Source organism: Dysidea avara, chromosome 3, assembly GCF_963678975.1.
Source record: "Dysidea avara chromosome 3, odDysAvar1.4, whole genome shotgun sequence".
Lineage (NCBI taxonomy): Eukaryota > Metazoa > Porifera > Demospongiae > Dictyoceratida > Dysideidae > Dysidea > Dysidea avara.
In genome coordinates this window covers 25,094,336-25,118,447 of record NC_089274.1, presented here as the reverse complement: position 1 = coordinate 25,118,447, position 24,112 = coordinate 25,094,336, and the positions used below count along the sequence as shown (strand labels likewise).

Sequence of the window (24,112 nt, the reverse complement as noted above, 5' to 3'; positions counted from 1 at the left end):
AATTTCCAGTGGGCTAGCTAATAGCTACTAGTACCCTTCACTGCATTCTGTTTTCAGTACACTTTATTGGTGCTAAGACTAACCATAGTGTTACTAGGCTAAGGAGCATGCATACTAATAATTGTTACATTCAACATCACTACTACTTAGCTATACATGTTTCTGCCTCTGTTTAGTTATAAATGTTTCTTCCACACATTATCCCACAAAGGCTTCCCTTGTTAACTGGCTTGGTTTGATCATAGGGGTATTTAATTTGCGTGGGGGACTGACTTGTGTAGTTGACTCATAGTCACCCAATGTTGATGAATCCCAGATGGTCTTTACATTAGAAGATGATAGTCTAATGTTCCATAAAGAGAGTCTGCCTTGAATCTGTTGATGTTGAGGCTGGGGTAAGCATTTTCCATAATTATTCCAATTTCATGGCTTGTGAAACAACCCACCCCCAACCTTCCAGTGGGATCCAACATCATTTTTATCAGTAAGAAAGACAGTTGAGGCTGTTGAAGAGGAGCTGATGCATTGTGGTATATACTAGCTATATCTAAATGCTTGGTAGCTACAAATGAAAAGATTATCATGTAAGCATGATACGTTGATAACTACCCAATGCATACTGCAATCAGTCTTGATTTAATGGAAAAATAAGTGTTTTGATAAACTGAAATTCCACTGAAAAACTGCTAAAAACACTCAGATTCACCTTCAGAGGGCCTAATTTTCAAAAATTTTCTGGGGGGGGCATGCCCAGACCCCCTAGGCTGTAGCTAGTCATTATTCCAAATAGCTAATTTGAACATGGATACTACATGAATTTTACCACTGGGGCCTTGTGAGAAGGCTTGGTATCTTCTAATGTCTGGCTAGCTATACCTGTGTCCCTGTCCAGCTTAGCCCCCCCTTTCAAAAAGTCCTAGATCCGCCCCTGTAAGATGCTCCTCGAAATCCATAATAACTTAATTTGGAATGTAAAATTTCATGGTTGACGGTATATGAAATGCCTTGGGCTAGATCTAAAAATACAGCACCAATATATTTGCTCTCATGCATCAATAGCTCTCAACCACTTCTCAGTAACATGCAGTGACACATACTGTGTGGAATAACTAGAATGAAATCCTGATTGGTGAGCAGAAAGTATATCTTATTTATCAAGGTGTATAACAATTTGATTATGTAAAACAAGCTTCGAATATGGACCACACCCACATTACAGTTAACTACTCTACAATGAAGCTTTCGGTATACATTGTAATTATAGTCCCGGTAGTACTAAAACAGTAATTTAACTGACTCTTTTAAATGTAAATTAGATACATCATTGTGATTGTGTATGATTTTTTCCCATACACAGCCTTCACTGAGCGAAGTTTACACAGTAATGGTAAATAATAAAACACATGCAAATTCCCTAAGATTTGCCCAACTCGACTTTTTCCATGATATCCTTAAGACTTGTCTGTTCATTATAACAAATGTAACTATAGCTACAATGTTATAGCCATAATCAAATCTTTCAGACATGTATATAAAATGAATCCAGTTGTTATACACTCGTATTGGCATGGGCGATTACTCACCCGGTACTTGCTAATGAACTAATGAAGTGTTACACATTAGTTGTGACATGGGCACTTGGATCTTCCTGATACGTATGCCCGTAACCCTTGGGGGTTTTGGGCATACATATTGGGCAAATACTGAGTGCCCATGTTACAACTATTACATACATGCCTATTATATAATAATGCAACACATAATATAACACGAGGTAACAACATGTAGCCTGGTGTAGGCAATTTTATATGGTTCATTATGATGGATTACAGCCTATGAGCTTTTGTAGTGTAGTACATTTTGCAGGTAGATAGCTAAAGCAATTTTAGTTATACAAAAAAATGGATTAAGGTTTGACTACCTTGTATGATAAATCAACTTTTACACTCTACTGTGGCAATTTCAGATTGTGAATGGGGAGCTAACATCCCTATACGTTTAGTAAAACGTAACTAGCTACTACTCTGCAAAAGGAGTAACAGTAATCCTTTGTAAAAAGTAATGTAGGTGATTGTAGTTACCCTGGGAGTTCACATTAACACACAAGGTATTTCCCATATACCAAGCAATGCATTGGCTATATAGTTGAATTACCACATAAACAGCTACTTAAATTATTTCAAATTACCATATTATGAGAAGATATACATTGAAGTTGCAACAACATTGTTCACTACACAGTATCCCAATTACGTGTGATGATCACTGGATATCATATCATAACTGAATATCATACTAGGGACCACAAAAGAGTGGGTGTGGTTAATGAAAAAACATCACCCAAAAATCAGCCTCACTTTTCCCTGGCAACGATAAGGCAGTATTTGGTTAGGTAAAACTAAGCCCAAACAAGCTTTCAGATTGACCCGAAATGCTTTCAACAAGATGTTACAGATTTTTTTTAATTATTAAAATGACTGACTGAGTAACTGACTAACTAAGTAACTGACTGACTAATTGACTGATGCCTTCAGACAAACGTAACTTGACAATGACTAGGCTATGGGCTTGATTTTTTCACTGTTTGACATCGCTTTGGCCCGAGAGGTGCCTTTTGGCATACCAGTGTCCTACTTTGTGTCCCATTCATCTTTGTTGACAGCAGAAAATGTCGCAGATTTGTGATGGCTTCCCTTCGTAACGGAAATTGTCCATATTTTTCATAGTGGCTACTTTGATTGCAGAGGCCAGCACTTTTCAAACAGCTCTTGATTCGTAATGCTGTGTAACAGGTTGAACATAGCTGTCAACAAAGCATAATGGATACTTCACTTTTCAGATGATAACTGATAGCTGGGGTGCAGCGCCATTTCTTTCTTTTGATGTGGTATGCATGGGTTCACCAGTCACAACAATTTTATTTTACAAAAAAAAGTTAACAGATAAACAAGTACACAAAAAATTTGGAATTTTTAACTAGAGTAGGGGCCATAGCACATTGATACAAAGTACTGAAACAAGCTGGAGTAGCATGATATCACAGTAAAGCAATAAGAAGTGATATATCCCTACTGTGCATGGTATCTTGAGCACAGTAGGGATATAAAACTTCTTATTGTTTTACTGTGATTTAACATCTTGCACTACTCCAGCTTGTTTCACTACTTTTATCAATGTGCTATAGTCCCTACTCTAGTTGAAAATTCCAGGTGCACTTGCATACATAGCTTAGCTGGCTACATAGTTATCACATTCATGCTAATCAAATGCTAAACAGCCACTCCATCAGCAATCATATTTTATGCTGTCACTATAAGTAGCAACATAAGTATATAGTTGCAGGGGCTTCAGTGTAAAAGCGAAAGTGGTATGACTCAGTTCTGAAGGAAGTTAGTCTAGGAAGTCTGGGATATGCTCCATCAGGAAAAATTTGGAAACTTCACTCTTTTGAGCTAATGGTAGGCAATTTATACTGCATGCAAGGTGCTATAGCTAGCTGCTTGACAAGTGTTCAATATTAGAGATGAAACTGGACACTATATAGTACTGACCAAAAAGCACGTTCACACTATAATATCATTTATACTGTTTAGTTTAACTCTTAAATATTACCATTTAAAATAAGAGATAAACTGTAAGGAATGTTTCCAAAATAGCTACAAAATAATAAGTAGCGATTCAGGGAGAATTTAAAATTAATGGAAATAGTTTTTATTTAGCATAGCCCTGTACAGTACTCCCTGAGGATCTCATAAACACTTAGTTGTTAAAAATCTTTCATAGGATGGTGGAGTTATTAGCAATTTTATCCTTCAAAATAGGCAAAACTGATTTTCTCCATATCTTTCCATTGAAAAAGTCCCAAAAATGGCACAACTGAACAAATGCTTATACCTGAGCTTCGGAATAACATTTTGAGCTTCTGTTTTCTGTTATAAATACCTTAATACATGGACCACAGTATAATCATACTTGTAAGACCCTCTGAATAAAGGTCACCTCCATAGAAAGCCACTAAATAGTTGCATGCGTTTAACATCTTGCGGATGACAAAACAGCATAGATATGGTGAAGTGTAACTACTCTGCACCAGTCAACTCCACTCAAAAATACAATGTGCATGCAAAGCAAGGAATCAAACTGTTGAGTTATGGCTACTTCTATGATTATTATTTCTCTTATTGTACAGCTCCTTGACAGCTACCAAATGGTGCATCAAAGAGATGAGCTATTTGTGGTGCAAATTTGCTGACTTTTAGCATACTAATTAAACTACATGGACAAAAATGCTCACCTTGGTATAACAAACATGGGCTGGGTCATTTCTTGCAAAGAGAGCATAACATTGTGGTGGCTATATTGCAAAATAATCTTATAATTGGCATAAAACTCCACATAAACATATTTGTAGCAGAAACTAGCTGTAGCACCATATTCCTTTCCCCAGAAACCCTAGAAATGATCCAATTGTTTGATAATCACTCATACAGTAGCAAATTGATTGTGCCAACTCTCCAATGGAAGATTCACGGAGAAAATTTTATGCAAAATTTACAGAATTCTGGAATTGCTAAATAAAGAGAAACAAAGCCAAAGTCAAAGCCAAACATAAAAGTAATTATTTTTAGAGAAGCTTAATACAAACAAAGTGAACATGAAGCTGTCCTGAGTGAAAGACAGGTCAGATATGAATAAGTGTTGTTTTTATCAATTAATAAATGAAATAAATGCTAAGCCTCACCACTTTTAGATTTGACTCCATCAATTAAGTATGAAAGGTTTGAAAGTTTTTTTATTTATTTCAATCAAAAAGTGGTGAGGCTCTGGCCTCACTGGTTGCACTTACTCTGATGCCCTTGACTACCCAATAAAGTAGTATTCATCCATTTACTTAGCTGGCGTATACCTGAAAATAGGTGACATGCAGTTGTCACCGCTATCATTATTGTTATCCACCCTGCCAGCAGCATTGGTATACTTCTGAACAACAATAAGTGAACGTATATTTAAAACAATATCTTTCACTACCTGACTGTTGAAGTTTGAGATCCCTGCAATGTTTAATTGTTTACAAATTGATGTACATTACAGTGCATCAACACACTCACTCAGGGCTTGTTTAATCACATCATATCCAACAATTAAGCGACTTTTAATAAAAAAAAATTTATTGGCAAGATACATGCGTCTACACTGGAAGCAGGTTTTCAAGGCTCTGTTATGGAGCGTCAGATAACTTTTAAACCTTTCCCAGGTTCTAGCAGGAATGGCCAGCATGACATCTACTTTCACGTAAAATGTAACAGCTTAATACGGCCTTCTTCATGGTACAAAGTAGGGGGTTTAACATTACACATAGAACCATTGGAAATGAAAATATTGGCTCACCCCAACATTCCAGGTGCGAACTTTTTAACGATTCCAGGTTATACCAGGCTAGATCTATCCTTTCTTGAATACTTCAGCTAGCTATACCGTTCGTGACGAACGTTTTACACGGTACAAATAATTTTATAAAAATCACCATCTCAATCCAATAGTCGCATACCCTGGCTGAGCACTAATTATTAGTGACGCGCGCGCTATATTGCGTGGGCGAGTTGCAATGGAGAAGTATTCCATTCTTGAATGTTTAATTCATCAACTTTTCAATGGTCAATAGTCCTTGTACATCATGCTAATAACTTTTTTTTGATCACGTAATACATCTTTGTATTTTGTACATGCAATCAAATAAATATTTTAAAAAATGGTCATTATAAAAATTTCAAGTTATTTGTTTGCAGTTCTCCAACATATAAACCGGTGGAAAAAACAGTCACATTTAAATTGGTGAATTTAAAAAAATCTTTATCAGGCACACACTACACACACACACTACACACACACACTACACACACACACTACACACACACACACACACTACACACACACTACACACACACACACACACTACACACACACACACACACACACACACACACACACTACACACACACACACTACACACACACACACACACACACACTACACACACACACACACACACACACACACACACACACACACACACACTACACACACACACACACACACACACACTACACACACACACTTCACTACATATTCACACAAAAATAAAACACTACAAGGTATGGTAATGGTTGTTTACATTGGTTAATTTTGTGGTGTGCCACATATAGCAACAAGGGAAATGTATATCTGTGATCAAGAATTTAATTTAGATTGTAATATCATAATTAGATGTTCACACTATCTTTGTCAACTAGAGATGAACTGGCTTTTGGTAAAAAGCGAGGGGTAGCCAATGCCTTGGGACTCTTGTATGCTATGTGAGAAATCCAATCAGAAATACACAAATATATTAGAAACCAAATCCTAAATCCAAAATCATGTAAAAATAATGGAGAAAGTGAGTTTAACAAAGTAGACAATGATCGATCATGAATAACTAGAACAAGATGTAGATCAACAACTGTACAGGTAGTTACTAGTTAGCAATATCACTAAATGCTTTTAAAAATACATAAAATTGGGAGTCTCGTACACGCCAGTTGGGTGCTTTGCGTGGGCGTTGGCAACCCCTCTGGTACACCATTTCTGTGTTTTGCGTGGGCGTTGGCTACCCTCGGGAAAAATAAAATAATGAAAGACTATACAGAAGCTGATCTGTACAGAAGATGAGCCCTGCACAGCTACGTGGGCTTCTTTTTACAAAGCATACACTCACCTTATTTGCACATTGCCCAATCATCATCATCATCATGGACGCTTCCACCTCCCACCGTGCACTAAAGTAATAGAAACAAACATCATTAAATAATATAAGCATTAATATTATTATAGCATAACACAGCAGCACAATATTACAGCATGACAAACAAACCAAAGTATTTATACAGAAAACTATGTCATAGACATTTAATCGTCTTTGAGCAAGGCCATTTTAACGAAGGCGCAAATTGGGAGTGGGCGTGGGCGGGCAATTCATTACATTCTTTTCGCCGTTTATAACTATCACTGGCAAACCAATGCATATACAATATCAAAGAACGTATATATTTAAACAGTTGTATGATACTTAGCTATAGACTGTTTTTTCACTGTCAACCACTTCTTGTGCGTGGGCGGCCCACCACCCCTCCCACCCACCCACCCACCCCCTATATGATATACGTGCTATACAGCTGAGCATCTAAAATTAACAGGTTTTTGTAGAATCAGTTTTATTTTTAAAATTCTAATTGAACAAACAGTACATTTTCATACTGTAGCTGAATGACATTAAAATACATTGAATTGTCTGATATGTAATTATGTTAATTTTCCCAGGTGACATCACAGGGACGGATCCAGACTTTTAAGGAGGTTGGGGTCACTCTGGAAGATGGTAATTGCAGCTTCAGTCTAGCTACCTAGTGGTAATATTTCACATCACTCTCCAGCAATGTGTCACTGTTAATTCTCACCATTTATATAGGCCTTTAGTAATGCAACTGAAGCCTTTAGAAGTAGCTGTAATAGCTTTAAAATACTTATATCAAAATGACAATTATTTTTAGAAGCACCTATAGCATATGACGATGCTTGGGTAGAAATTTATCTGATTTTTCAATAAAGATGCTACTAAAATGTTTGCAATAAGCATTTCTTTGGTTGATAAACTGATTTTGTTCTGCTGAATTTACCTTGACCAGGTCATCACAATGAAATAGAAAAATCTAACACCTAACTGTTTGCAGGATGTGAAACTCTTTTTAGGGAGAAAACATTCTGTAATTTTGCAGGGTTTTGACATAAGCTTCCCTTGAACCCCTTAAGTTAGGATAAAATCGACATCTCCAAAATAATATTCCAACTGCTGTTATTTACCAACTAGACATTGGGTGACCTGCAGTTTGAATCCTGGGGTTGGAGGGATTTTTTTTCCTTACTTTGGTCCCTTTTCTGTTACACCTTATCAGTCAGTCAGTCAGTAAGTCAAGTCATATTGAGTCATAACTCTCGGTAGCCTTGATCCTTTATTACAATACTGGAGTTCAGCCTTCCTCTGTGAGAAAACCTTCACCTAAAAGCATTGGGAGTTTGATTGGTGAGATTTCCTGTTGCTGCATCACTTGAGCATAATTTTTGGGCTCCACACATGAATTTTCATCTACAGACACCAAACAAGTGATAGCCAAATCTTCCTCATATAGTAGTAGTCACACATGAAATATGGAACATCTCTAACCATCTGGATGAAGTACTCTTTGGTGAGTTTCCTCATGATTAAGCTTAGAGTAGCTAGGCGTGTGTGTAGGCCCCAAAGTGAGATTCTTCCTTATGAAAGATGACATCAGGCTAGTTTTGTCGATCGCTATCATAGAACAGTGTTCCAGTTTATTGATAGGGTGGTTTGCAGTCAGTGCAAGATGCAACTTGAATGCCAGTATTAGATTATCACCCATACATCACTTGTTTTTGTTTCATGCCATGGCTACCAATGGTACTCAGTAGAGATCAGAGAAGTCAAGAGAACTGCCCAAACCTATATATGAATTTGCAGCATTTTTTTGAGCTGTACAAAGTACAACATGAAATGCTGTGGCTAAAACATGCATTTCTCGTACTTTTAAAAATCCATTTGACATCTCTACTTTGGTATAGTCTCGCGTGCATGGCCAGACCCCGGCACTTATCGATTAGAGATTATAAGCTCTCGATAAGCACCATGCAGAGAGTTGGGTTTGGCCACGCAAGACTAGCTTTGGTCCGATCCTTGGAAGCAACACCTATTAGGCCACTCCAAATAAATTCCCTGTTCCTGTCCACCATCAGCATCTGGCTACCGTCAACTCTAAATATTCCATTATTCCGTTATTTTCAAGGCTCAGTAAAAGCCATCTTTGTAACAATGTTAGCTCACGTGTCAGCAGTGTTATCACGTTTGCGTTTTTACAGCATAAAAAGAAAGGTACAAGCTTAATTAATTTTATGCTATGCAGCTTTTTATGGTTGTGCCAGGTAAATAATGGCTTGAAAAGCTACGAATTTTATACTGAATGGAAGACCGCCCGCCCGCATGCAAATATACCTGAGTCAGTCCAGGACGGGAAACAGAGAATTTATTTGGAGTGGCCTTTCTTCGGTAGTAAACTTCTGTTTTGTATATTCATGTGTTCATTTGCTTTTGTAAATAGCTATCGTTGCTGAGTCGCTAAACCGACGACGAGACCGACGACCGTGACAACGAAAACAATTTTTTTAGCGCAGAAGAAAAATTCTGGAGTACGCGCCAGACTATATACCTAGCAACAAATTAAAGCTGCGCAAACTATAAACTACACAAAACTCACAGACAAGAGTAATGCATGGGCGGAGTATAAGCTTCCACAATCAAATCCTGCACCTCGATATCCCACAATCATGTGATGCATGTATCAAGTGATTAGTGTCACATGATTGTTGGTTCGGGATTCTTAATAATTATCATTTACGTACAGTTATGTAATAGTATTGTATAATGAGATGCAATGAGGGTAGCCGTTATACGTATATATACAAATGCGTTCACACTGCAGTCACTTATCTCTGAAAGAACCAAAATAGCTACGCGTAACTAAGCGTTTAGACTTGTTTGCTGACAATTAGCTAACTATGGGCCTAAAATGCGCCGGCATATGGATCGCTGTATTCGTATTTATAGCTAACGCATCTGCTGCAACAGGCGCTGTCGACTCCCTCTTCGCTTCAGCGAATGTTAGCCTGGCCTGTCTGACAGAACATTGCTTGGTTAGTATGACGGAATGTGAAGGCAACAAAATTTGCCGAGACTATATTGCGTGCAATGCTAAATGTTTAGATCAATGGGACGAGGACAACACCACCCAAAAATTTCAGGTGCAGAATTGCGCGAATATATGTCAGTTCTCTCTATATGACAAAACCATTGACAAGTACATGAGATGTGTGACCGAACACAACTGCATAAGCCTTCCACTGATACCAAACACATGTCGCACGTCAATCGTGAAACCAGTGAAGCAGCTTTCTGTGAAAGATCTAGATGGCTATTGGTGGGTAGTCCGTGGATATCATAAAGTTTATGACTGTTATCCATGCCAGCATACCCATTTTCAAGCAATCAATGACAACTCCTGGGAATATGCTCCTTCTTATGTGGTACCTCTTGCAAATGGCAGCCATGCTGTTATTTCACAGAAATTTCAAATGCCAGTTGCTCCAGCTGGCCAGAAGATTTCTTTCAAATACTATGATGCTGGATTACTTCACTATGAGACTTGGTGGTTGCTGGATAAAGCTGAAGATGGCTCATATGTAACTGCCTATTACTGTGGGAATACTATGAATTGGAACTATGAGGGAGCTATTGTCATGGCACGTAATACTAGTATTCCTACCAATGATTATGGGAAGATATCAATGTCATTTAAAACTGCTGTTGGTCTTGATTTATCAGAATTTTGTCAAGATGATGTGATGAATTGTGAGAATTTGAAGACAAACTAATTAACTTATTAGCTATATATTATGGCAAACATTTACAGTTAGTTATGAAACTTTTGTTTATTCTATACAGGTAATTTTGTAAAAGCTAATTTAAAATATAAAATGGCAGTAGAGGGAACCAGTTTGATAGACATTAACATTTCAGAATTGAAAAGAGAATTGCATGTAGAGTGGAGGAGGTTTAAGGGTTTCACAAAATCCTCCTTAAAAGGGCCTTGATCACTTATTGACTACAGTGTTAAAACATTTCAGGTGAAGTTTATCACTACATGAATTATACTTATTGTATAAGTTAAAGAACAAGCTATTACTGAAAGCTCGAATCACTCAAATTTAACCCCAAACTTGAATTTGTTCTCCAGCAGTTTTAGATATATTAAGCATCAATAATTATTTTAAAAATTATTAATGTCCCATGCATACACACTTAAAGATTATTGCATTAAACACTGACTGTTAAATTTTTGGAAGTAAACATGATTACTTACAACCTATGTGTATTGACTGTGTGCGGAGTTGTGTAAGGATAGGTTTTATGCTGGATGCCACAAACACTGATGAAAGAAATCATATCAAATGATTAGTTATCATAACCAAAGAAATGACCTTAATCATGCACATTGTCAAGCTCTCATGACACTTATTTTATGCAGTATGTTACATAAGACAATGTGAAGGTGCAAGTGAGAAAATCAAAGCTATGAGGTAGCCACCCCATGAAGTGCAATTGACAAAGAGTCGTCACTGACAAAAAGGTTATCTGATGGTAGCAGCTGTGGCAGCATGCCTACATATTGTGTATCATGATAAACGTTTATGCATGCAAGACATTATACTCCAGTACATATTTCAACTGATGTTTTCTAGCACAGGTAATTCAACATCACTTAAGAAGGTTGAAAATTAATGCAATTGCAGTCTAGACAGCTGTCTGTAAGTGCATATTTCGACATGCGGCATAAGTGTTGTAAATCAATTTGTAAACAAACTATGTGAGCTGGCCACATCATCACATTCATCAGCAAATCATGATAGGCATCATGAGAATTATGTTGCAAGTAGCTAAAATAGTAGCTACATCATCAGCAAATCATACTTTACTGCCCACATTCTGGTCCCAGCCTAAATATTAAAGATAAAGTTGTCGCAATAATTTTCACTACAAAGCATTCCAACTGACACATTTGATGGTCACTTAATAGCCAGTGCCACAAGAAATCAGTTAACTACAACAGAAAGTAATACAATAACTACATGGGATAATTATAAATATTAGCTGGAGTCAGCTGCAGACTGCATAAAGTAAAGGAAATTCCTATTGGTAATGTGAATTAACTCCTCTTATAAGTACAGTGGAGCCTCAGTTATCCGAACCCAAATGTGTCTCAGGAAATGAAAAAGGTGTTCAGACAAGCCAGTGAATTTTTTGGATAACTGAAGTCCATACGTTCAGAGCTCTGTTGAAATACTCGAATATAACATACACTTGGTAGTCAAATACTCTAATAAAGCCAGCAGTAATTTCCATTTTCGGATAAACCAGGGTCGGATAACTTAGGGTCTATTGTATGCAGCTGGTTATGGTAGTTTAACTAGGATATGGCAGTCAGCTGCAGATTGCATTGCACTGAGTAAAGGAAATTCCTTTTAGCTAGTAAATAGTAACATGACTCAATTCCTCAGTTCTTTTAGTTTTTACAAAAGATAATCCTTACCTTTTTGCATTGTGGTATACTGAACTCTCTAGTAAAATCTAGGGGAGTTAATTATTGTTGTTATTATATTTGATTAGCAGAGCTCACCTGGGGCGTAAAGCTAATTTACAAGTACAATTACAAATACGTATTATAGTTAAATCCTCCCGTCCCTGGTCGGTATAAACCAGTTGGCTATTATAATCTTTTTTTAAATTTATTTATTGTTACTGGGCAGACGGCAATTGCCGATGCACCCAGAGGGTGATCAACACCCCAAAGAAATCACACATACACATAAGATATACAGCAAACAATTAGATAATGTATCTACGTTTTCTGATTCTATGACAGATACTGGCAAGCTGCTCCAATCTTTGATTGTTCTTGGAAAAAAAGAATGTTGGTAATAACTGGACCGTGTACTGGGTTGGATAAAGTGGTGAGTGTGGTGGTGTCTGGTGGATCGTTGAGTTGGCAAGAAATATGGTGGAATGGATAATCCTGATAAGTTGTTGATTCCTTTATAAAATGTTTGTGGTCGACCAATTCTTCGTCTAGATTCAAGTGACGGCCAATCCAAAATCTCTAGCATATCAGTTACACTGCTAAGTCTATTATATAGTCAGACAGTGCCCACCGAGCAGCTCTACGTTGGACCTTTTCTAGGGATAAGATGTCATTTTGTTGGTATGGGTCCCATAATGATGCCGCATACTCTAAAACAGGATGAAATATAGTAAGGTAGGCAGTGGCTTTAACTGAGGGAGAACAGTTACTCAAGTTGCGTCTTAAAAAGTTGAATAATTGTGATGCTTTTGCAACAAGTTTAAATAATAATATGATTAGACCATGATAGGGATTTGTGTAACAGGACACCCAAATACAAATGCTCATCTCTTACTTCTAGAATATGATTATGTAGTTGGTAGTCATATTGAGTGGATCAAGTGATCGAGAGCATCGAATTAGTACACACTTAGATACATTGAACTTCATTTGCCAAAATGTTGCCCACTGAGATAATAGATCAAGATCACGCTGAAGGATAATAGAATCATTTTCACACTTGATAACTCTGTATAAGATGCAGTCATCAGTAATCAGACGAATTGAAGATGACACTCTATTTGCAATATCGTTAATGTATAATAAAAACAATAAGGGACCCAAGACAGTCCCTTGAGGCACACCCGATAGTACGGAAACCAGTGAGGAACTAGTACCATCTACAACAACAGATTGTGTGCATTGGATAAGCCAGGATTTGATCCAAGTCATAATAAAATTATCAATTGTACAATTTTTGAGCTTAATAAGGAGACGTATGTGAGGGACAGTGTCAAAAGCTTTACTAAAATCCAATAGTATCACATCTGTCTGAAATCCACTGTCCATTGCATGAGATATGTCTTCTACCAGTGAGATTAATTGTGTTTGGCAGGAAAATCCTGACCTAAATCCATGTTGATTATCAATTAAAATGTTATTATGTTGAACATGATCCATTATAGAGTGAAATATTACATGTTCCGTTATCTTACAACAACATGATGTTAAGGAAATGGGACGATAATTAGATGGCGTATTACGGTCACCTTTCTTAAAGACAGGACAGACATTTGCAGTAAGCCAGTCAGAAGGGAGAACCCTGAGTTTAGTGACTGTTTAAAAATAATTTCTAATATGGGAGCTATTTCTGCAGCACAGTTCTTTAACACAAAGGGGGCAATCTTATCGGGGCCTTGAGCCTTGTTTGGGTCGAGGTTATGTAACAAAGTTTGTATACCACTGGTTGAAAAAGAAATTTCTGGCATAGGAGTAATAAAACTGTTGTCATCCAATTTAGGTATGTTTGATGTGTCCTCTAGGGTAAATACAGACTGGAATTGATCACTTAAAGCAGCAGCTTTTCCCTGTGGATCAGATACTATGGAACCATTCACAAGTAAAGGAAAAATTCCTGATGAATCTTTGCATTTGGCTTTGATGTACTTCCAAAACTGTCTGCGATTGCCAGAAAAGAATCATCAAACATTCTTCTACAGTAGGAAGAGTGTGCTAACTCCAGTTTATTATTCACTTCATTTCTTGCTGAACAATATGCAGCCCAGTCTTCATGTTTATTAGAGAGAGAAACCATCACAAATGATGAAAATATGTGCAAATAAATACGCATGTGGGCCCTCGGTCAACATGCGATCACAAATGAAACTAATGTGGGCATGGAAAGGGAAAATACAAAAAAATACAATTATATGGATGTTACTTAATTAGGGTTCCACTCCCTACAGTCCTTCGCCAAGAATATTCTCCTGGATGCCAACATACTGGCAGAAGCAGCAGTATCTAGAAGTTTCTTGATGGCTGACCTTGATGGTTTCACTACAGGATGGACAAAAGTTAATAAATTCAGCAGATCCGTGACTGTGGATGGTTGGTAATGGCCTAGGACAGATATCTCAATTGTGTCATAATAGTTAGAGATGTTTAGATGGTCAAATTCAGCTAACAATTGGAGATACTCCACTTTATTCTGCTTCCTACCGCGGGCAGCCTGAATATGCTGACTGGAGTCCAGAGGGCAGGTTAATTCTAGGAGGGTGATAGATGGGCACTTGGTGTTGCATATCACAATGTTTTTTAGCATTGAATGTATACCCTTAGCCTACAATCTGAAGTAGTTGTCCAGGTAAAATGACGTTTAGCTAAATGCTGCTCAAATCACTTGCATTTGTTGTTGTTGTTTTTCTGATCTCCCAATAAAATTAGTTAGCGCCTCTGAAAATAATTACCGGTGGATTGTAAAATCGTAATACCGATCGAGCCGATATCCTCATGCTGCAGCATCAAAAATGGTAGATCCAATTTTGAAGCTATGTTAAGGAGTGATTTTTACTGTCATACGTCAGAGTGGAACTCCTCTGGATCCGCCCTTGCAGGTACAACATCGTTTTAGGGAGTCGTGACCGTGTTGTCCGTCACTTCCGGTTTGGTTGTAAATACGACTACGTGGCTTTGAGGTGCAACCAATGTCCTTGAAATTGGCTGCACGTGGAATTATGTAGAGATACAACAGTATACTCATACTGAATGACCTTATATGTAACTAGTTACTGTCCATCGTCCTCACAGTGGCGTGACTGCATGCTTATGCAATATGTTACATAAGACAATGTGAGGTTGTTGTGATAATAGAAGGTCAAAGCTATGTATGGTTGTTTCCATGCAGGGCTGGCACAAAAGACAGCAACACATCCATGGTAACGGCTTCAGCATGAGTTTCTATGACTAGATATTATGTAATGTTATTATATAATACTAGTTACAACTGCCCAGCTACAACGTTACATAATATCTACTCTTAGAAACTCATGCACTACCACCCATGACTCTTGTCTGTGTGGCTAAAACAGTATAATAGTGAACCCCTTTGATGAGTAGCTATAGTACATTCCTATAACAATTAAAGCCAATAAGCTGTAACTCTATAATGCATGTACATTGCAATATTAGTCTGGTTTGCAGGCAATAAATATCAATCAGTTAGCTAATGGTTCATTTAAATACTTTGTAATGCTAGACTAACTGGCTGATTGGTTACAGGTATAACTCATTTACTAGCAGCAAATCATTGCAATTAAGCAGTATTATAATTTATGCTTATGTCTATTTGGGAGTGAACAACCTAATACTTATGTGTATTGACTGCATGTGGAGTTACGTAAGGAGATGCAATATGGATTTATGCTGGTTGCAGTTGAAGAAACCATATTATATCAAACAGTTAGCTATCATAACAATTGTAATGAGGTAAGGGAAACCACATTATATCAAACAGTTAGTTATCATAACCAACGAAATAGCCTTAACTGTACACATGGTCAAGCTCGCATATCCACTTATGCAATATGTTATATAAGACAGTGTGAAGATGCAGGTGATAATAGCGCTATCCATCCATGCAGTGCAACTGACAAAGGGTTGTCACTGATCATTGGTAGCAGCTGTGGCAGCATGCCTACAAATTGTGTATCATGCTATCCACCACTTCAAATGTATAAACATTTATGCATGCATTTATACTCAAGTACATATTTCAGCGTTATCTAGCACAGATCTTTCAACATCACTTGAGAAGATTGAAATTTAATTAACGAAATTGCAGCTGTGGGTAAGTGCAAGTATTGACATGTGGCATATGTACTGTATTGTAAACAAATGATGTGAGCTGGCTACATCACACTGTAAATCCAACTTTGTCATCTTAACAAACATTTTGTTACTGCCATTTTGTAATGCCTTGTTTGATCATCACATTCATCAGCAAATCATGACTAAGCATCATGAGAATTATGTTCTCAACTAGCTAAATATCTACATCAGAAAATCATACTTTACTGACATACATTCCCAACTATATAAGTAGCAACATAAATTACAGTTATGTAACACAATGAAGTATATAGTGTACATCCATTACAGCTATATCTGAAGGCAGTACGTGACATGCAGTTGTCACCAATGCTGTTAACTACTTCCATCTGCACTGCCAGCAATATTGATATTATGCTCTTTTTGGTACATACAATAAGTAAATTGTCAGTAAATAACATTTAAAATTGTATTTTTACTACCTGGAATTTTATCAATTAAAAGCTAATAATGTATAGGGGGTTGCAGTTACCCTAGAGGAGTTAGTTCACGTTTGCAAAAGAATTTTCCATTATGCAATCTGAGTATCTGACTACAATATTTTTTAGTTGACTGATTCCTTGTTGCACCGGCTATTCAGTGACTACCAAACATGTCAGTTGGGATACTTTGTAGTGAAAACTATTGTGACAGCTTTACCTTTAATAATTATCATTGCAATTTTATAAGTACTCAGCTGCTTATGGTAGATATTGTCAGGTTGCATGGAGTAAAGAAGATTCTTTTGGTAACGTGAATTTTATCATTAACTTCTCAGTCTAGTTTTTAGTTTTTACCCTTTTTGCAGTGTTGTAGTTAGCTATACTCTCTAGTAAAATTCAGGTGTGTTGAATCCTCCCGGCCCTGGCCAGAGATATCCCCAATGGGAGTTGCTTATATGGTTACTTTATATTTTTAACATTGCATGGATGAATTGTATATACTTGTATACCCTACAATCTATAGTCACATGTCCCAATAAAAATGACATTCAGCCTAACTGTAATCCATTCTTTATAATTCTGGCTGTGGTAGCTACATGTTGTCCACAGGTCTTTGATGTAGGTCAAGGGTGAATCTTAATGTAGGTTCTGTCTTGATTGTCCACTTCACAGGTGAAGTTTATCACTAAATTTAAATTGGGTTACTTATTGCATATATAAGTTAAACTAATATTACCAGTAGTGCTCAAACCACTCAAATTGCCTGCATTCATTATAAAACTACCCAAATTTGACCTCCAATGTATTTAGTACCTCTAGCTAAAAATAGTTACTGATGTAATGTTTTTAGACTTGTTGAAAATGGTTTTAAAGGTGTGATTTTACTATCATATGAGCCCCTCTGTATCCGCCCCTGTAGATATACCATCATTTTATGGTTATTATCCTGTTAGGACTGTGTCGGTGAATTCTGGTTTAGATAGTTTTGTGCAACCAAAAGTTAACTGCACATGGAATTATGTAAGGAGACACAACAATATACATTTATGCTAGATGCCACAAACACAAAGAGATGAACCCACATTTTTCAGTATCACTGAAAATACCATGGCTGTGGCATGACTGCTTATGGTGTGACTGCTTATGGCATGACTACTTATGGCCGTGGCGAGCCATGGCTGTCAGTGTGGCATGACTGCTTATGCAATATGTTACATAAGACAATGTGAAGGTGTTTGTGATAATAGAAGATCAAAGCTATGTGTGGTTGTTGCCATGCAGCGCAACACAAAGGATGGACCTACATTCAGTTTTCATACTGTGGAATGACTGCTTATGCAATATGTTACATAAGATAATATGAGGGTGCTGTAGATCAAAGCTATTTGTGGTTGTTGTCAAGCAGTGTAGAAACACAAAGAGTCGTGGCAACACAATGAGACATCACTAGTGGTAACAGCATGCATGAGTTTCTAAGATTAGATATTATTATATAATACTAGCTACAAAACATTACATAATATCTACTTTTAGAAACTCGTGCTGTTACCACCCATGACTCTTTGTGTGCACTGTACTGCTTGGCTACAATAGTGAACCCCTTTTTATAGGTAGCTAAAGTACATTCCTATAGCAATAAAAGCCAATAAGCTGTATAACTCTTACTCTATAATGTACGTTGAAATAACAGTCCAGTTTGCAGGCAATAATATCAAGCAATTAGTTCAATTTTATTAATGCTAGACTATTTAGTTAATTGGCTAGAGGTATGACATATTTTTTTAATTAAGCACTACTACAATTTGAGAGTAAACATGATTTCAACCTATTTGTGCATTGACTGCATGTGGAGTAATGTAAGGAGATGCAACATTTGGATTTATGCTGGATGCCACAAACACAGATGAAAGAAACCATAATCAAACGATTGGTTATCATAACCAAAGAAATGACCTTAACACTATACACATTTCTCATGACCACTTATGCAATATAATGTGAAGATGATCAAAAAGTATGGTAGTGCTGTATATTAGATAGTACTGTATATAGGGATCACGGAAGTTTGCAACTTTTCACAACAAAATATTGACCAGAAACCAGCTTCACAATACGTGGTGTTTTGGCAGTATTGGTTAGGCATAACCAAGCCCAAAAGTGCCCTCAGTATGATGCAAAACGCTTACTATAAGTCACAATTCTTTTGTATTCGGTGGAATTTTCTGCTGACTGTCTAACTAATTGCCTGATGCCTTCAGACAAGCATACTCAATAACGGCTAAGGCTACTGATGATTTTTTCACTGCTAGATATCACTTCAGCCCGACAGGTGCCTTTTGGCATACCACAGTACACATGCAGACTGCATGCTTCATGGATTACCTTTGCCTCTTTGTGTGTTACTTAATTATCTTTGCTGACAGTGTAAGATGTCAATTGTGGCGGGGTGCTTTGATGGCTTCCCTATACATTTATAACAGAAATTGTCCATAGTTTTTTGTAGTACCCGCCGATTATGCTCATTAATTTACCTATTATGCTATGCTGCACTGCCCAAAAATTTACCTATTATGCTTAAATTAATGCTCAATATTTACCTATTATGCTCAAATTATGCTCAATATTTTTACCTCAGTTCCCATGTTTTTCTAATAACTTTGCACTTTATGGGAAAGCAGTAAGTGGTTGAAGCACAGACTGTAAATCCTTGCTTGTCGAAATGCAAGTCACAGAAAAGATCGATATACTCTAATAGAACAGTCCGCTACCTGATAATTTTATTGGAGTTACTGACTGTTCTATTAGAGTATATCGATCTTTTTGTGGGATATGTATTTTGATATAAGCAAAAATTTATAGTATTGCACAACTTTTCTGCCTATTATGCTAGCATTATGCTCAATGCTTTCAGGCACCTATTATGCCCATTATTATGCCAGCATAATCGACGGGTCCCTAAACTGAATTGATTGCAGAGGCGCTTCTTTCATTTGTAATGCTATGTAACAGGTTGAACATAGCTGAATAACGAAGTGTAATGGCCACTCTCCACTTTTCAAATTAATATTTGGGGGCATGCATTCAGACAAAATCATTAATTCTGGTGCCTATCTTTCTAGAATGCACGGGTTCAACAGTCTGTCCAGTCATAATTAAGTAAACAAAAGGAAATATTAAAATTTTAAGTTTGTTTAGGGATCAAAGGAATAAAAAGTAGTGAAACAAGTGAGGTCCCCCTACACCTGAAGGTATATTAGTGGACATTACTATTCATCCCTAATTCAGTCATGGGTATAGACTAAAATAGAGATTAATATTGTCCACTAGTATATATGTATATTTCAGGTTAGAGTTGTGGAACTGGACAGAATATCATATCCGCTTACTGAGCAGATCATAACTGTCGATTATCCAGCTAACTGATATTTCTTGCAATTTTTGTGCTGCACCTAGCTAGCATGTAATAATAAGTTATGTTCCCTTAAAATTTTTGGTACAGTTTTTCAGATTGTCCCTAGCCTATAGTGGCCAAAGTAATGGGCACAAAGTGATTATAGCAGAATCCTACTACAAATGTCAGAAGTGTGATACATGAGAAGAGTACCCAAAATGTACATTTTTGAACAAACAATCTTAGAGATTATAATTATAGTCATTCAATCATGCAAAAAATAGCTGTTAACTGGAATAACTGGCCAGTTAATGAGTTTACCCTGTAACATTTAACTGGTAGCTACAACCACTACCTTCTATGAGGGATTATAGAAATAGAAAGTACTAAAACAAGGGAGGTTGCCTATACAGTGGAGAATCAGTCAATTATCTGAACCCAATTATCCGAACATTTAACACCAAACTGACTGCTCAATTATAGTATTGTCAACAAGTGTATGCTTTATTAGAGTAATTTACTGAATATAAATCAATGGATGTTTGATTATTACATACTATAACACCCCTCCCCCATATGTGACCCAGTCTGACAAAACCCGGCTTATCACCTATTTAAAAGTATCGAGAAATGCCAGTTTTAAGTGTTTAGTGTGTTGTAGCTCGCCAATGGTTGAAGCTATGTGTACCAAATTTTCACACATTTTACACCAATTTCTTACCTTCCAGAACATCCACTGTGCAAGTAGCCAACAACTAAGTTTCCCACCATTTTAGATAGTTGTTAAACCTAGGTTGACTGTATCAGGCGAGCTGCAAATTGGGTGGGAGGCGGGGGCCCTGGAAGGCGGGAAAGATGGTGTTCAAAAATTGAAAAGGAAGGCCAAGAGATGAATTAGGCCAAGTTTTGAGCCATTGAGGTCTCAAAACTGGATAAAATGAAAGGAAATTCACAGTAGAGGCAATTAATCAACACCACAGAGCTGTACAGCCACATACAGTCATTCCTAGGTTGACCAGAGCTCCATTAAGGCCCCACACCACAAGTACGGATTAGTCTCGCGTGGCCAGATCGCTTCAAAAATTGAAAAGGAAGGCCAAGAGATGAATTAGGCCAAGTTTTGAGCCATTGAGGTCTCAAAACTGGATAAAATGAAAGGAAATTCACAGCAGAGGCAATTATTCAACACCACAGAGCTGTACAGCCACATACAGTCATTCCTAGGTTGACCAGAGCTCCATTAAGGCCCCACACCACAAGTACGGATTAGTCTCGCGTGGCCAGATCGCTTCAAAAATTGAAAAGGAAGGCCAAGAGATGAATTAGGCCAAGTTTTGAGCCATTGAGGTCTCAAAACTGGATAAAATGAAAGGAAATTCACAGCAGAGGCAATTATTCAACACCACAGAGCTGTACAGCCACATACAGTCATTCCTAGGTTGACCAGAGCTCCATTAAGGCCCCACACCACAAGTACGGATTAGTCTCGCGTGGCCAGATCGCTTCAAAAATTGAAAAGGAAGGCCAAGAGATGAATTAGGCCAAGTTTTGAGCCATTGAGGTCTCAAAACTGGATAAAATGAAAGGAAATTCACAGCAGAGGCAATTATTCAACACCACAGAGCTGTACAGCCACATACAGTCATTCCTAGGTTGACCAGAGCTCCATTAAGGCCCCACACCACAAGTACGGATTAGTCTCGCGTGGCCAGATCGCTATTTTCGCGCAGGGGCTTATCGATTGAAGATTATAAGCGCCCGCATAATCTTCAATCGATAAGCCCCTGCGCGAAAATAGCGGTCTGGCCACGCTAGACTACGTATGGATCGCCACTGGGTTCGGGAAAAGCAGCCAGCAAAACCAGACCACTCAAGTCTAGCTGATTTTAATGTGGAATTAGATGGTTTATTCATGTGGCTGTGTGTCCTGGGTGAAAAATCGAATCCGCTGACGTGGGCGATAAGACCGGTTTTCTCAGACTGGGTCACATATTAGTTCAGATCATCAATTCTCCACTATATAGCTACACCAGTAGTGCCCAGTGTAACTGACAAAGAGTCATAGAGTGGTTTGTAGTAACAGCTATGATGGCATGCCTGCAAATTGTGTATTATAAAATATGTAATGTAATGCAACCATATGTATACAATGTATAATATAACAAACAACCTATATGGGGGTACTTATCTAAAGCCAAAGAACTCTATAAAGTGTAGATTTCAGTAACAGTTATAGTAAAACATTGGGTTATGGTTTGGCTACGACTACCTAAAACAGCACTAGCGCAATCCAAAAATTGATACAACTATTTTGATAGGGTATACAGAGTATTAGGCATGTAGCCAGGTTTGGGATTTCCAACAGCAACTCTGTTACAAGCAACAGAGGTCTTGGGGCACAACTTAATAGTCCGATAGTCAACAGATTTGATGTAACAGCTATGACAAAGAGTCATAGAGTGGTTTGTAGTAACAGCTATGATGGATTATGTTGAAACATGAGAATTATGAGAATTATGTTGCAACTAGCTAAAATAGTAGCTACATCATCAGCAAATCATACTTTACTGCCCACATTCTGGTCCCACCCTAAATATTAAAGATAAAGGTGTCACAATAATTTTCACTACAAAGCATTCCAATTGACACATTTGATGGTCACTTAATAGCCAGTGCCACAAGGAATCAGTTAACTACAACAGAAAGTAATACAATAACTGCATGGGATAATTATAATTATTAGCTGGAGTCATGATCAGCTGCAGGTTGCATAAAGTAAAGGAAATTCCTATTGGTAATGTGAATTAACTCCTCTTATAAGTACAGTGGAGCCTCAGTTATCTGAACCCCAATGCATCTCAGGCAATGGAAAAAGTGTTCGGATAAGTGAATTTTTTGGATAACTGAAGTCCATACATTCAGAGCTCTGTTGAAATACTCAAATATAGCATACACTTGTACTCAAATACTCTAATAAAACCAGCAGTTATTTCCAATTATCGGGTACAGATAAAACCAGGGTCGGATAACTGAGGGTCTACTGTATGCAGCTGGTTATGGTAGTTTAACTAGGATATGGCAGTCAGCTGCAGATTGTATTGCACTGAGTAAAGGAAATTGCATTTAGCTAGTAAATAGTAACGTGACTCAACTCCTCAGTCTAGTGCTGGTACATTAGTTCTTTAGATTTTACAAAGGATAACCCTTAGCTACCTTTTTCAGTGCAGTGTGGTATACTCTCTAGTAAAATCTAAGCGAGTTAATTATTATTATTATATTTGATTAGCAGAGCCCACGTGGGTCGTACAAATTCATAATAATGAAAAGATTGACTGTTGCCCCTAGCAACCTAAATTTTACATTATTTGTAGGTGTCAATGTCTTAAGTCACCTCTCTAAGTTTTAAAAGGATAGCATATATAAGTCATGAGATATGACATTTTGAAGTTGCAATTTTCCCATACATTGTCAATGAGAGGGGCAACAGTTGCCCCTTCCCAGTAATCACACAAATTATGGGATTCAAAGAATGCCATATCTTATGACCTATACACTATCCATTTATAACGTGGAGAGATTATTGTTGACATTCACACCTACAAAATTACCAGTAAACTATCACTTGCATGTGTTGTATGCAAAGCACTTGAGCATATTATCTCAACTAATATCCACTCACATCTTAATAGACATGACATCTTTATTGACCAGCAACACGGTTTTAGAAGTGGAAGATCATGCAAGACTCAGTTAATTGGCACTATATCAACGACTTTGTGGAAACTTTAAATCATTTGGGCCAAATTGATGCAATTTTTTTAGATATGTCAAAAGCCTTTGACACCGTACCATTAAAG

General features: G+C 37.4%; 1 protein-coding gene across 1 annotated transcript; it reads left to right on the top strand.

Annotated features, from left to right (window-relative positions):
* Positions 1-9,801: 9,801 nt before the first annotated feature.
* Positions 9,802-10,533, top strand: LOC136248435 (uncharacterized). Its single transcript, XM_066040217.1, has one exon. The coding sequence runs from the start codon at positions 9,802-9,804 to the stop codon at positions 10,531-10,533; it is 732 nt and encodes a 243-aa protein (XP_065896289.1).
* The last annotated feature ends 13,579 nt before the right edge of the window (positions 10,534-24,112 follow it).